The 13,866-nt window shown below is 43.0% G+C and overlaps 1 protein-coding gene across 2 annotated transcripts in view; it reads left to right on the top strand.

The window, feature by feature from the left end:
- Positions 1–13,866, top strand: part of LOC140694438 (serine/threonine-protein kinase Nek7-like) — a 71,525-nt gene that overhangs the window by 47,797 nt on the left and 9,862 nt on the right. For both annotated transcript variants that reach the window (XM_072957689.1, XM_072957688.1), the window contains 2 exons: positions 6,185–6,279; positions 10,425–10,538. In XM_072957689.1, the coding sequence (XP_072813790.1) occupies positions 6,185–6,279; positions 10,425–10,538 (209 nt within the window). The remainder of the gene's footprint in view (positions 1–6,184; positions 6,280–10,424; positions 10,539–13,866) is intronic.

The following is a 13,866-nucleotide window of genomic DNA, read 5'->3' as shown; positions in this document are numbered from 1 at the left end:
CCATGGCTCTCACCAGGCTAAAATCAAGTCATCTGCAGAACTGGGCTTTTTCTGGAGCTTCAAGGGGAGACATAAGGTTGCTGCAGAATCCAGGTCCTTGGTGTGGTCAGGCTGAGGCCCCTGCTCCCTTCCTGTGGTGGCTGAGGGCACTTCTCAGCTCCTAGAAGCTGCCCTCTTGGCTTGGCTTTTGCCTCCTTCCTGAGTCCTCAAGGCCAGCACTGTCACTCGGCGCCTCCCCCGTTCCTGCCACCGCATCTCTCACTGCTAATCCAGGTAACCCCCCATTGCGAGGTCTGTTACCCTCCATCCACAAAGCCCCTTTGCCGTGGGACGTAACACAGCATAACACACAGCAGGGGCAGAGGTCGTGAGGGCCCAGGCCCGCCAGCCGCGCCGGGGTACACTCGGCAGAGGGCCTGCCATTCCCTCTCTGCAGCCTGGGAAGGTGAAATGGTTTAAAAGTCAGAGGCTTTAGTGGACACTTACATTACAGAAATTGAGCACTTTCTTTTTCAGACAGATGTTTTGACGTTAAAATGTCACAGTATTGTCACGGACCTTCACAGGTGGTGCACATATACTTTTCAAAGGAGAAAATGCCACACTCAGCATAGTACAAGCAAGTCGGTTTCAGTCATTACTGTTAGTTTATTAACAGTTCTGTATTTTTTGAAATTATTTGCAAAAGTGTGTTTAATCTTCAAGGGAAGTGTCTCCTTAGTACTAATCCTGCTTCTGTGTGGCTCACTCCTCGTGGACTGGAATGTACGAGGAGATAAAAGATAATCCTAAAAAAACTTAATCAGAAGAATTAAAGTGCCGTTAAACACAGCCGCATGATACACGACTGCGGTGTCTGTGCGTGCTTCGGGGCAGTTACCTGCTATTCAGGCAAGTCTGTGTGCACCAAAGTTGCATTTATTATGTACAGTAAAATGTTTCCTGTCTGACTGCACTCTCTAGTAAAAAGAAAAGAAAACCAGCTTAATCACATTCGACTGTGGCATTTTACTGGCTTTCATAATGTCTCCCTGAAGAGCAGAGATGGAGCTTTCCTTTTGCGTGTGAGTGTAGTCATTGCTGCGGCGGATGGAGTAGGTTTTATTACACGGAGCTGGCCGGCGCGTTCTCATGCCGACCTCGTGCTGGGCAGGGTCTGAAGCCCCTTTAGGGGGAAACGGTGCTGCTGTTCTTGTTTCCGTTGTAGGGTTGTTTGCCTCCTCTCTCTCCCTCGCGGTGAGACAGTGGCCCTTGGGTTTCCTGGGACGGCCAGCGGAGCGCCCCCACGGCCGCCGTGCGGACCAGCATCAGAGCTTTTACACTTGGCTTTCCCGAGGGCACGATCCGTGTTCCCCACACCACTTCCAAGTGTGCTGTATCCTTGGATTGCAACTTGGAAAATTAGTGTCCTTGAACCAGGCCTTAAAACAGTCTGATGTTTGGAGCCCAGTGCCACCTGCGGTCACACACTGGTTTTCCCACTCCTTCCCCAGCACCTCTCTGTGGGGCTTCCTCGGGCTGGTGCCCCTGCAGGGCTCAGCCTGGTTTGGAGCCAGGAAGGCAGCGTATGTCTGGTCAGTATTAACGGCCGCTTTTGCTGATTTATTTTTAACTTTCAGTCCTTTCTTGACTTAAATAATCGTTCTGGGAAGAAGCTGTTATCTAATTGTAAACTCTGCACATTCAACCTCTCGACTACCACAACAAGTATGTATTTAAAGCTGAGTGGCTGCAGCGTGGCATGAGTTTTACATGTAGTCCGTGGGACCCTGACCCCACTCCCGGCCTTTCATCTGTACATCGGGACTTTTGGAAGAGTTCTCTGCCTCTTAATTTGGAAAGACACAGGTTTCTTTTTTCCCGTCCTATTTCACAGTGGCCACAATTAATGAAATAAATGTCTCCTTAAATACAAGGGCCAGAACTCCCCGCTCTGAACTCTAGGTCCACACCTTACTAGTTTTGTGATCTTTGGCAAGTTTCCTGACTTCCTTATGCCTCCTCTCCAAAGAGGCTAAGAGCTATCTCACAACAGTGCCTGTTTCACTAGCCCCAGGGGGACGGGGCTCACCCTGTCTACGCCTGCCCCCCAGCACCCTGGCGGTCTGCCCCGGGACGGGCCTGCTCAGCGCGGGCGCAGGGTCAGCAGGACGGCGCGAGTAGCACACCGAGCCCAGGCCCGGGTCAGAGTAGCAGGGTCGGCGACGTTTCCTGGGGTTTACATGTTAGCAGTTACACCTAAACAAAGGAAAATGTACTTAATAAATGTCTTTCATGGAAGACATATTGATCTACCACTCAGCCATTCCATATCGACCTTGGATAACACTCCTTTCAATTAAGTAAACTTGGCCTCTCTCCGTTAGTCTCCGACATAATTTCTGGGCTGACTTAAGAGTATGAGGAAAGAATGAAAATGAATTCCTGTTCCCTGAAGTTGTGTGTGTGTGTGTGTGTGTGTCTGTGTGTGTGTGTTTCTTTTTTTTTTTTAATCAAACTGAGTTTTAAAATAAATGAAGTCCTTTCAGCTTTCTCAGTAAGGAGCGTTCAAAGCTTTCTTTTCTGTAGTTTGTTCTAAGGGAAAGAAGCAACATTGCTAAACTAAATTTGCTTGTTTGTACCCTCTGACTTAAAACATTTTATTCATCTGTCCTAGGTTTAAAACAGGAACTGTATTACTTTTTTCTATTTTACTTTCCATGTGGGCATCTGTAGGGCTTTCAAATTTTAAAGCAGAGAGATCTTAGAAATGATCGCGCCACCGCGTCTTACAGATGAGGAAAGGGAATAGAAGTTAAATGGTCCTCGTAGCTGGTGGGAAGGTAAGATGTGAAAGGGGCTTCCTGATCTTTGACCAATTTTTGCCCTTCCTTCCTTCCTTAAGAAACAAAACAAAATAAAAATAGCAAGCCATATCTAACCATAGAAAAAGATGCTTCAGTGATTCTATTTTTGTTCTCATTCAAGTCTTTGCAGAAATTGCAGTCCTAAATGTTTACCTAAACTATAGGGAGAAGTCTGTATGTAAGTTGTTCTGGTTACCAGAATTTTTTGGCTCTCTTACACACATTGTAGAACTTGCAAAAACCAGTCTTCCTTTTGTTCAGGATAAATTTTGGAATGCAATCGTTGTTAATAGAGTACATCTCGTGTAAAACATTTCTCGTAGAGCTAGAGTGAGTCTGTTAATGTGATGAAATTTTTTTGGTATTTGAATGACTGTCTTATATTTTAAAGAAAAATCAGGTAGCATTTTCAGTTGTTAACAGTTTTCCCCTAGTATCAGCCTCTCTCTGGTTTTTATAATGTTACCACCCATTTCTTACTCACTTTTATTCATGTCAGGAGGTTAAAATGACAGAAGTATCTACTGTAGTAAAATATATTCCTATTTTACCTGCAGCCCCAAATCTTGAAACATTAGCAGAATCACGCGCCCCACGGTCCTGAGCTCCTCAGCGCCTAGCGACTGGCGTGATCAGTTTTGTGTCTGATCGGGTCACTCCACAGCTCTCCCTTTTCTGGTGCAGCTGTTAAAAGTAGTCACAGCGTCCTTGAGGCAGCAGCGATAACAGACACAGATGTCATGAATTAGAAAAAAAAGATTTTTAGGAAATAATTATATATTCATCAAGTTTGAAATGTGGAACACGTATCACTGCTTTTAAATGTGTCTCACATTTTCCTGAGCATTTAAACTTTGCGGGCTCTGCTGGTAGAGAGGGGACAGGATGGGCCCGGCCAGGAGGGGCCCAGCCTGTGCTCGGTGTCAGTCAGGGCCCAGCCGTGTCCTGATGGAGGCGCACTTCGGGGGGCGGGGGGTGTGGCAGCGGGACCCCCCATGCCTGATCAGTAATCGCAGTGCAGGACGCACACTTTCTCCTCTCCCACATGGTGACTCTTGGACACGTGTCGGTCAATGAGGTGAGTAGCGTACTCAGATTTACATTTTAATATATATGCGAGGTATACATAATTTAAGTACTGAAACACACATATTCAGCATAAAGACGTTTGTTGTTTATAATATGAAGCAGAACCAGCACGTGAGTTGAAAGCGGCAGTTAACTCAGTAACTTTCTGTCCTGACCTCCAGCAGCTTCTACAAGAGGCCCTTTTGTACACTGAATTTTTCACGTTTAAGTTTAGTTTGGTGGATTCCTCATCATCCTGTTTCTCTGGCTCCTTTGCTTGCGGGCGGCGGCAGCCAGTCGGGTTCCTATGGCAGTTAAGGTGCGATGCTAGGGCTAATCTCTGTAAAATGCTAGCATTTGTTCTTCTTTTTCCCTATCATCAATCTTTCACACTCACATCAAACCCCTAATGTATCAGCAGGTTTCCCAGAGCTACTGGTTAAAATTACCTTTGCTTTTGGTAAACTCTGAACCTTCAAGCCTCAGTGTTTTCAGCTGCCCCCTGTGGATTCCGCGAAGCCGCTCTCTGCACATCCCTCAATGCCAGTCGCTGGCTTTATGTCCTGAAACCAGGAGCCGGGGCAGAGCCCTGCTCTCCGGCTGAGAGCGCCTTCAGTACTTCCAGTAATCCGTGCCGCCGGGAGACCCGCACGTGAGAGGGCTCGCGCCTCCCAGGGTCGGGGGGCTGTGCTTGTTTGACCCGGTAATCATGCAGATTCTTTAAACCCAGCTGTTTCTAAAAGTTTCTTGGCCTTTCTCACCCTGAGAGAAGTTGGCAAATTGACTCCTTTGTCTTCAGAGGGGCTGCTGCAGTTACGTTATTTATTTCTTCAAGTTTGTCTCATTAATGTCCTACCCACGCTTTACTTAAATCCCCTTTATCCGCCTCTTCACATACTTTTCCACTTCTTCACTTTCACACATACCTCCCTTCATCCGCTCTGACTAGGACCATCGTTATTAGCAAGAATGGGTTCCAGGATAGGCAGGATTTCTTGTGAGTAGATGGTTCATGATGGGTCAGCTTTTGGCCCCGTGCACATTCCACGTGCAGCCATTGGGTTGTAAGTTCTTTCTTTTGGAAGGGAGACCCCTGCCTCGGAGGATGCCGCTGTGCTGGTTGGCATGCCTCTTCCTGTTGCCGCTGAGCAGACAGCCCGGTGCAGCATCCTGAGTTGCAGTCTCATTAAGATTTACTGTAAACACCCAGGGGGTTCTTGGAAAATAATAGAAAAAGAAAAGTGTGCTTTTCCCTGTGACTAGCAGCCTAGTTTTGGTAGCTGTTGCCTCAAGCAAGTAAAATTTCTGAATATTGTTCTCAAACTTGAATTTCTGTTTAGCAAAAACCCTTAGGCTAATAACAGTGAAATAACAGCCATCCAAGTTTGAAATTAAAGATACTCACTTTGAAAGTCAACTAAATGTTGACTTCAACATATAATGTATATGTCTTATTTATTTTAACATACTTAATACATACTAATGTATTGTATCAGCACTTACCACATTATGTTAGCATTTTCTAAAATGGTCATTAAAAAAGAGAAAAAAGTATTCACACTTCAACTCAAACAAGACCAAAAATTATCCAGGGTGTCTCTCTATGCAGGTCTCAGTGGTAAGAGCCTCATTTTTCTAGAGATGGCCGTGACCTTTCATACATGTTATTATATAAACCTCTGATGAGCAAAAGTCTGTCTTATCCTCTCTAAAGTGGGAGTAAGTGAAGTACTGAAGGCTAATGATTTTATCGTTTCTAATCATAAGTCACAGCCATGTTCTAAGGGATGTTTCTGTAAAAGTTAATAATTTATTTATATACACGCCACCCAATTGTTATGTATTAATATTTATTTTTAAATAAGTTACTATATTATCATGCTTAATTATTTGGGATATGCAAGCCATGTTTTAAAACATTAAGAAATGAAACCAATGTGAATCATTCAGTAGGTTTTCTTGTTAGAATTCCTTTTATTTTTTTTTTTCTTTAGTTGTGTTCCCTCAATTCTCCCCGAATTGATCAAAAGCAAATAAAGTTTAACCCTCTGCACCCTTTTTTAATGTGGGGATAGATGTAATATGCTGGTTTAGGGTCATGGAGTGAAGAGGAAATTTTGAAGTTTTGAGTATTCCCCCAAAACAGTCTTCTTATCCTAATGCATTGTTTTGATGACATTTGTTAATCGAGGATTTTGTATGCAATTTCTTATCACAGCTGCAGCTTCATTTTTTCACTCCTCCCGTTTCCTTTGGTTTGTATTTTGCAGTGGGGACACCTTATTACATGTCTCCAGAGAGGATACATGAGAATGGGTACAACTTCAAGTCCGACATCTGGTCGCTGGGCTGTCTGCTGTACGAGGTGGGTAGTGCTAGCGGGGCCCGTTCAGGGCGGTGACCGTACGTGCTGGGCTACGTTCCCCTGTCCTTTTAGCACACACTTGGTTTTTTCTGGATGATGTTTAAGCTTTATAATTATGATGAATTAGCTTTTTACTTGTGAAGAGTTCATTAACTGACTTCGTAACTGTTTCTCTGAGGCAATATAGTAACTACGCATTTCTGCATTTGCTTCCTGTAATGTATTCTCGACTGTTTCCTTTTGATGAGTTTTATTGTTTAAATGTTATGTTAATGTTTTCTGCATAATCTTATTTATAAAAATATACATGTATTTAAAAAAATGCCATGTGTAGCAGGAAAGGTATAATGGAATTTAAAATATGAAAGCATAGTAAATACCTTTATCAGTTTTTTTTTTCACTTTTACATAGAGTAGTTCAGCTTTAAGGATAGTTTGTAAACAGATAATTCTTCTCGGTTTTCACTTAGTTTCCGTGAGTAACAATTTGTGTGGGTAACGCTCAGTGAAATGCTCTCTCTCCCCTGTTCTGCTGGTGATAATGCATCAGAGGAAGACAGAATTGTGCAGGGAGATCCTCTAGCAGATACCACAGCGCTGTGGTTTGGGTGAGGAGAGGACTGTGCTGAGCACCTTTTATGTTCATGTTACAGAGCAGTGGTGTCAGACAACATGCAAGCTAGTGACTTCTGTGATTTTATTCTTTAATCGAATGGTAATTTTCCTAGGAATGTAGGCTTTTGGTCAAAGCTGTTAACTAAAAATTAGCCTACCTCTCAGTAACTCTTTTAATAAAATAAAGTGAAGGAAAATAATACATGGAGTCATTTTCACAGTTTAATGTATACAAAGGAAGTCTGAAGTGGACAGGAGGGGACCATTGTACTCCTTGCTCTGTGCTTTGTGTTCCTTGTCTTCTTGATTTAAATGAAATGCACGATGAGATCATCTATTTTCATTTTTCCACAAGTACAGAGGGTTTTTTAAAATGTATATCATAATCTTTAATTATTATTTTACTGATTGCAGGTTCAAATTTCCTTAATTTAAGGAATCGGAGATTGTTTATTTTGTTCTTCCTACTGAAGTAACTAATGGCCACTTAAAAAGAAAGGATTTTTTTAAGTGTTCTTAAACAACATCCCTAGTATAATTTTTATTAAGAAAAGTTATGAATTAGTGATATAACAAAATACACGTTTGTATGTATGCACATGAGATTAAAAGAGATTTATGCTCACTGTATTATATTCTGTCGATAATTTGGTACAGTGTTGAACTGATTTGATTAAGTTACTATAATGTTTAAAAGTCACTTTGTACATTTAAAATATTTTGTATCTGTTTAGGTAACCTTAGACCCCTTCAGGCCATAGTCTAATATTGTCAAAGCAACATCTTCCCTTTAAACACCTACAAGTGAGCAGCACATTGGTTTCCACTAGCGAGATCAAATTTGTCAATTAAAAAAAGTTCAGTTGAAGAAATAGTGTTTTGGTGGAAGTTTGCATAATTCTTTTAGGACCAAGAGACTCCCATGTCAGAACTGAAATAACTCTTCACATTCTGAATTGCTTTTGAGAAGCAGTGTCCCATTTCTGTGTATAGTTAAAATGATCACCAAAATAAAAATTATTTCTTTGGACATGCCTACATTCATGCATTTTATGTGTTGTGGATGACTTTGAGTTAAAAATATTTAATATGTTAATATTAGTTTTCATCTCAATGCATTTTTTCAGTTCCTCCATGCAAGTCATTTGGAAGAACTAGAATTTTTCTCAGGATTTAATTTACCTCGATGTTATGTCTCCTTCCAGTTATGTTTTAGTATAATGTTAATCAAAATACTCAGTAATTTAGCTTTAAACAATTGGCTGTCTAAAGCTTTAATTTGCCTCGATGTTGTATCTCCTTCTGGTTATGTCTTAGTATAATATTAATAAAAATGCCCAGTAATTTAGCTTTAAAAAACTGGCCACAGAGTCACATAGGTATGTTATATTGTATCCCACTAAGAATTTACTGCTAACAACGGAAGAGTGGGAAGCCCTTTTTGAAAACGTATTTTTAACTCAGAAAATTAGACTTTCAAATATTCCTGAAACCTCAAAAAAAAAAAAAAAACCTAGCAGTACAGTTTTAATTGATATGCAACAAAGTAGACTTTACTAATTAAAATCAAGATGCTGTGCTTTGGCTACACGGACCTTTACATGGAAAAGTAGGTTTTACACATTTCCTTTATTGTTCAGTGCAGCAATTGCATCCTTCCAGGGTTGTAGGTTGGTGGCTTACAGTTCAAAAAAAAAGAGCTGCCACCAGCCCCGAAGACAGACAGTGGGCTTTCGTCCCTCCGACACCCCCAGAATACTAATCAGGAGAGTCGGACCCTGGAGGTCAGGGAGCAAGTCAATCATTCTAGCGATCGTCTCAGTGTGGAGGATCAAATTAGCCTGAAAAATTCAGCTGCTGGGAGGAGAGGGCGAGCAGCTGTCAGGGGCAGCATCGAGATGCACTAATGAACCAGATGAATAGTGCAAAAGCTTGAAAATAAAAACAGGACAGTTGACATTTTTCATCTGTCAAAAGCAGGAGATGCATGAAAATATACTATTCCTGTTTAACTCCTTAGGGGACGTTCGGATTTTTTTTTTAACGCTCTGCAGTATTGAGACAAAAGTGCTGTAATGAACTCCTGGCACACGATAATGAATATATGCACGTTTACTTAGGGTTTCTGCAAACATGGAGACTGTCATTTACATACACAGCCTATATTTCAGGGTGGCATTTTAAAGACCCTATTTCATCCTAAAGTGTCCTCCCATTTTAACCAAAAAAAAAAAAAAAAAGCAAAAAGCCATGGTCATCATCATTGGAGCTTCTCTTCTAGAAATTTCCTTGCAGATGGAGTGCTTTGTATGTTTAGGGACATGGACACTGTTTTTTGCCCTTTTCTCTTCGTGGGGAGCACCTGGTCCTGAGGCGGTTGGTGCGAGGTGCGTCCCCTGCAGGGCCGGCTCCCGTCCAGGCCGGGAAGGAGTTAAGCCCAGGCGGGAGCCGCCAGACAGATGAGAGCGTTTTCAGCTGGTCCCATCCCCGCCGCCGGCACCCGCTGCGGAGCACAGCACGGCCGGCGTGTTTCACACGCGCGCGGCCTGTCTGGGGATGTACACATTGTCCTTCCAAAATCAGACTTATTAGCACATGTAGAAAAGGGTGACTGACTTGGGGCAGCCCTGCGCTCTGTGCGGTATCCTGGCTGCCGCAGTTCAGAGGTTCAGAAGGTTCGAACAGGAGGCGAACATTTTAAATTGAATTTTTAGTTTGTAACCCGGCTTCCTACAGTCCTTGCTCGCACTTTAAATGTCAGGTTAGAACCTGGTCTTAAAGTTAAATTCAATAATGTCCTTTTTAAATTGGTTCACCCTTTGAGTCGTCTTTTTCTGCGTAAAAATCTCATTTGGATGCGCCTCCAAGTAGCGGCCATGACTTGTAAAACCTTGGCGCACAGTTCGTGCTTCTGCGACCCCGTCAGAGGAGAGGAGTCCTCATGCTTTTATGAACTGCTTGAGGATCAGTTACAACATTCAGATTGAGGAGACTTTTTTTTCCACTCAAAATAACCTTTCCCTGCAGATGGAAACTATCGTGCAACCTAAAATGCTGTGCATTCTGGTCCTAAAGCATTGCTAGATGGTAATTCAGTTTTACCTTAAGTTTCATTTTTGTTGTATTTTGACCACTATCTGCTTGATGTAGACCGTTGATGCCTGCTGAGTCATGAAATAAATTAGCTGTCTTTATGGCATTATATTTACAAAGAGTTTTAAGTTATTTTATGTTCTTTTTCTTAATGCTGTTTTATGTGGCATATATATATATATATATATATGAATAATTACATGCTAATCATTTCTCCCTTTTAGGGAAGTTTAAATGTTGAAAATAATAACCAAAAATTGAAGTAAGATTTCTAGGACTTGCTAAATAATTCTCTGCAAAGGATTTTGGCAAAAGTCAAAGTGCCTGGGTGGCTTCATTTACAGCCTCTGCTTACTCCACCCCCGTGCAAGAGTCTTGTGAGGTCGCCTGCAAAGCTAACCTGTAACTGTGTCAGTCTCACTGGGAGCATTTTACAGATGGCTGCGCTCCAGAGTCCGTTCTACGGTGACAAAATGAACCTGTACTCGCTGTGTAAGAAGATAGAGCAGTGCGACTACCCGCCTCTTCCCTCAGGTCACTACTCGGAGGAAGTAAGTCACCTTTCAGTCCGGGTGTTCGTTCGCCATTCGTTGTGCTGACGTCTGCGTTCTGCCAAGAAACTTTCCTTTTCCAGTAATACGGGTGCTGAGTGCAGGGCACTTGCGCTCTGCTTCATTCTCGTGGAGGGAGGCTTGGCGCTCAGAGAGCGGACTCGTGCTTCATCATGGGGGGTGGGCCACAGCCCAGCGCGCGCGCGGAGGGAGGCTGGCCACGTCCTGGGTGTGACGGGCACGGTGGCTGCCCTCAGAGCGCAGGAACACGGCCGAGGGCGGGACTCAGGCCCAGGCCCCAGTCATCAGCACATCCGGCATCCGCCCCTGCCCTCACAGCCTCAGACCGACACACAGTAGGACTTTCTTCCTGGCAGAGCTTCCCTCCTGCCCCTGTTTTCCCCAAATTGAAACAAACTCTCTGAACTCCTTGTCCCTCAGCCTTGTTCTTTCAGCTTTGTCCTCCGTCCTCTTACAAGACCTGCCCCGTCAGCCCTCACTGCCGCCGTCAGCTTCTGTGGGAAGTGTCTGAGGCTGTCATGGTAGACGTGTAAAAAGTGTGTCGGATGGGATTGACAGTTTTAGAAGACTTCACCTTATTCAGATCTGAGCCTGGACCCTGGCTCGCTTTGGCAGCCCACTGAAATGAGTGGCTGGGCTCCACCCAACATCCGGTTTTGCGTTGGACGAAGCGTCTCCCGTTCTTGCCTAATGCATCATGATTTTACCGATATTTCAGAAGGAGATACACAGAATAGCAGTGTCCCAGGTTAACTAGATGTGTTCACGTAACTCTGAAAAGCTCACTGGGGACCCGCCCAGAGGAAACACCGTTTTGAGTTTGGGCACCTCACCTTCTCACGAGCAACAGGGTTTTTGCCCAAGGAAAATGGAAAAGAGTAGGATAAAATATGAAAACAAGTACGATGTTCACCTTTTAGGCAGTCTTGTTGCTGTTTCTATTCTGAAATAAATACGGTTGGCTGTAGTTCTGTGTGAGGAAGCCTGAGTCGTGCAACGTGAGTGGTAAGTGAAGAGTCTTTACGTCTGTGAAGCACTTGTGGCCTGAGGACGTTAAAAGTACCTTTTTTCTAGTAGTTTTGATACTGATAATCAACGATGCTTGGTTTTTTGTTTCATAGCATTTGTCTTCAGGTAATTAGAATAAACTCTTACAAGGCAGGGATGGTAATTTGGAAGTCTCATCATTATTTGATGTTAATGCTATTGTGTTACCCATTTTTAATTACTGTTTGGGGTGTAGAATATAAACATGGTGTTTCACAAAACCACCTTCAGAACCCTGGGCCTGGAGACCAGAGGGGTGAGCAGCGGTGCCGCAGGATGGCGGGGCTGCCCGGCCGCTCTTTGTTGTGTCATTCATGCTGTCTGCTCTTTTCCACGAAGCGCATGAATATTTCACGTATCTGCATCCTCATCCCCTATTCTTCTTGACTAATTTTCAGACTGTCTGGATTTGCATTTCACATGGTAGCTGATGAGGGGATGCCGGGTGCAGCAGTGAAGCCTCAGCAGGTAGTTACCATGGTGACCTTCAGCAGGATTTTAATGATGATACCACTCTAGTGGCTCGTTGAAGTCGGCCTGCCTGCAGGGCTACTTCGCTGCAGCTAAGTGTGAAGTTGGATTTGCGGATTCTCAGCCAAGGGGCAAATATCAAAGTCTGGCCCAGATAGAAGAAGGTCTTACAGCCAGGAAAGGAAAATAGATTCCACTTTTTACTTCACTCTGTATAGTTACCAGTTTAGGAAAGAGATATAAAGCAAAACACGTTATATGATGTACTTTCCAAAAAAGATAGTACGGTCCCTCACGTGGGTGAAAATCTGCTGTTATGCCGAGATAAATAGAGAGCTGCACTATGTAGGTAAACAAGGAAACTAATTCTTACTGAAGAAATGAGATTCAAAAAATACAGACTAATGATCTTACTTTAATCTGTTCAGTTATGTAGAAAAGTTCTCAGAACAGGAGCTTTGAAATGCAGATGTGCTAATAAATATTTTCTCTCCTTAAGTAGGAACTCAGTTTGTTTGGAAAATAATTACCCAGAATACATGGCAGCAAAAAACCTGAACAGATTTCATGCTGCCATGCTTTAACGGCACCCTAAATATTCCTTTATATAGTAAGCTTTTTAGATCTTCTTAAAGTCCAAATCACTATTTGGTTTTTCAGTATGGCAAAATTTAGGAAACAATGAAGAGTGAAGTATAAAATTTTTAAACAGTAAACTTTTAATTAAAAGACCAATTCATTAGGTGTCAATTTTATAACTCAAATGATAACGGACTCTGAATCTGCTTGAAAACTAAAAATTTTAAGCAGATTAATTTCCCACCAAATGTGTATTTAAAAGTTCACCAAATTGATTTAGCTGCTGCTCAGTATTTAAGGCTACTGACCAGAGAGGATGCGCAGAATGAAAACTGTGCTTGCCAGTCAGCCTCGGCCTCAGGATTCCTGAGAACCTGCAGGATCCGTTCTAGAGACAGTCATTGCCTTTGGAACTCAGAGTTTAAAAGTTGGGGATTTTAAAATTTATTATAATCTAAGACATTGATACACTTAAGCATCAAAAACCGAAAACTGAGGAATAGTGTCCTTGGGAAAAATAAACTTGTATGTCAGAGCTTTCCTTTGACTCACGCTTCTTGTCATGATGTTCAGCTGATGAGGATTCTAGACAAGACACCTCAGCCGCACATGAGTGGTATTAGGGGTGTGTGTTTTATAGCTTGCTAAAATACTTTTATTTAAGACTTCTAGTATTCAATATTCTTTCCTTTTCTAGTAATGATCTCATCCATGTCTCAGTAGGGAATTATTAGACTTAATAAAAGCATGGGATTGAAAAGACGCACATCGCCCCTGCAGCGGCTCTCGGGTTTAACCAAACTCGGTATTGTTGTGATAAAGCAATTGGCATCAGTGAAGCAGGCATTTACTGAGCACTTACCGTGTACAAGGAGTGTGGATCCCCGAGGCCCCTCGTGCCCGGGCGCGGGCTGACCCCTCCAGACGTGCAGGTCCCAGCGCACTCTCCTCTCCCCCAGTGCCACCCACGCGGGCTCTACCGGCAGGCCCGTGAATTACCGTCTTTTTATGGATGCCATCTCCTCATTTTGAAACGCCCCCTCTCCTTGTTCTCTATCAGGCAGACTTACTCGCTTTAAAACAAAGCATGGACTTCACCTCATGCATGAAGTTACCCTCCTCCCTTGGCGATCACACTGTAGTGTAATTGTTCCTTTTTTTAATTGAGGTGTAGTGGATTTACAGCATTAGATGCGTCTCAGGTGTACAA

The sequence above is a fragment of the Vicugna pacos genome, unplaced genomic scaffold, assembly GCF_048564905.1.
Source record: "Vicugna pacos unplaced genomic scaffold, VicPac4 scaffold_21, whole genome shotgun sequence".
Lineage (NCBI taxonomy): Eukaryota > Metazoa > Chordata > Mammalia > Artiodactyla > Camelidae > Vicugna > Vicugna pacos.
This window is presented reverse-complemented; position numbering and strand designations above follow the sequence as displayed.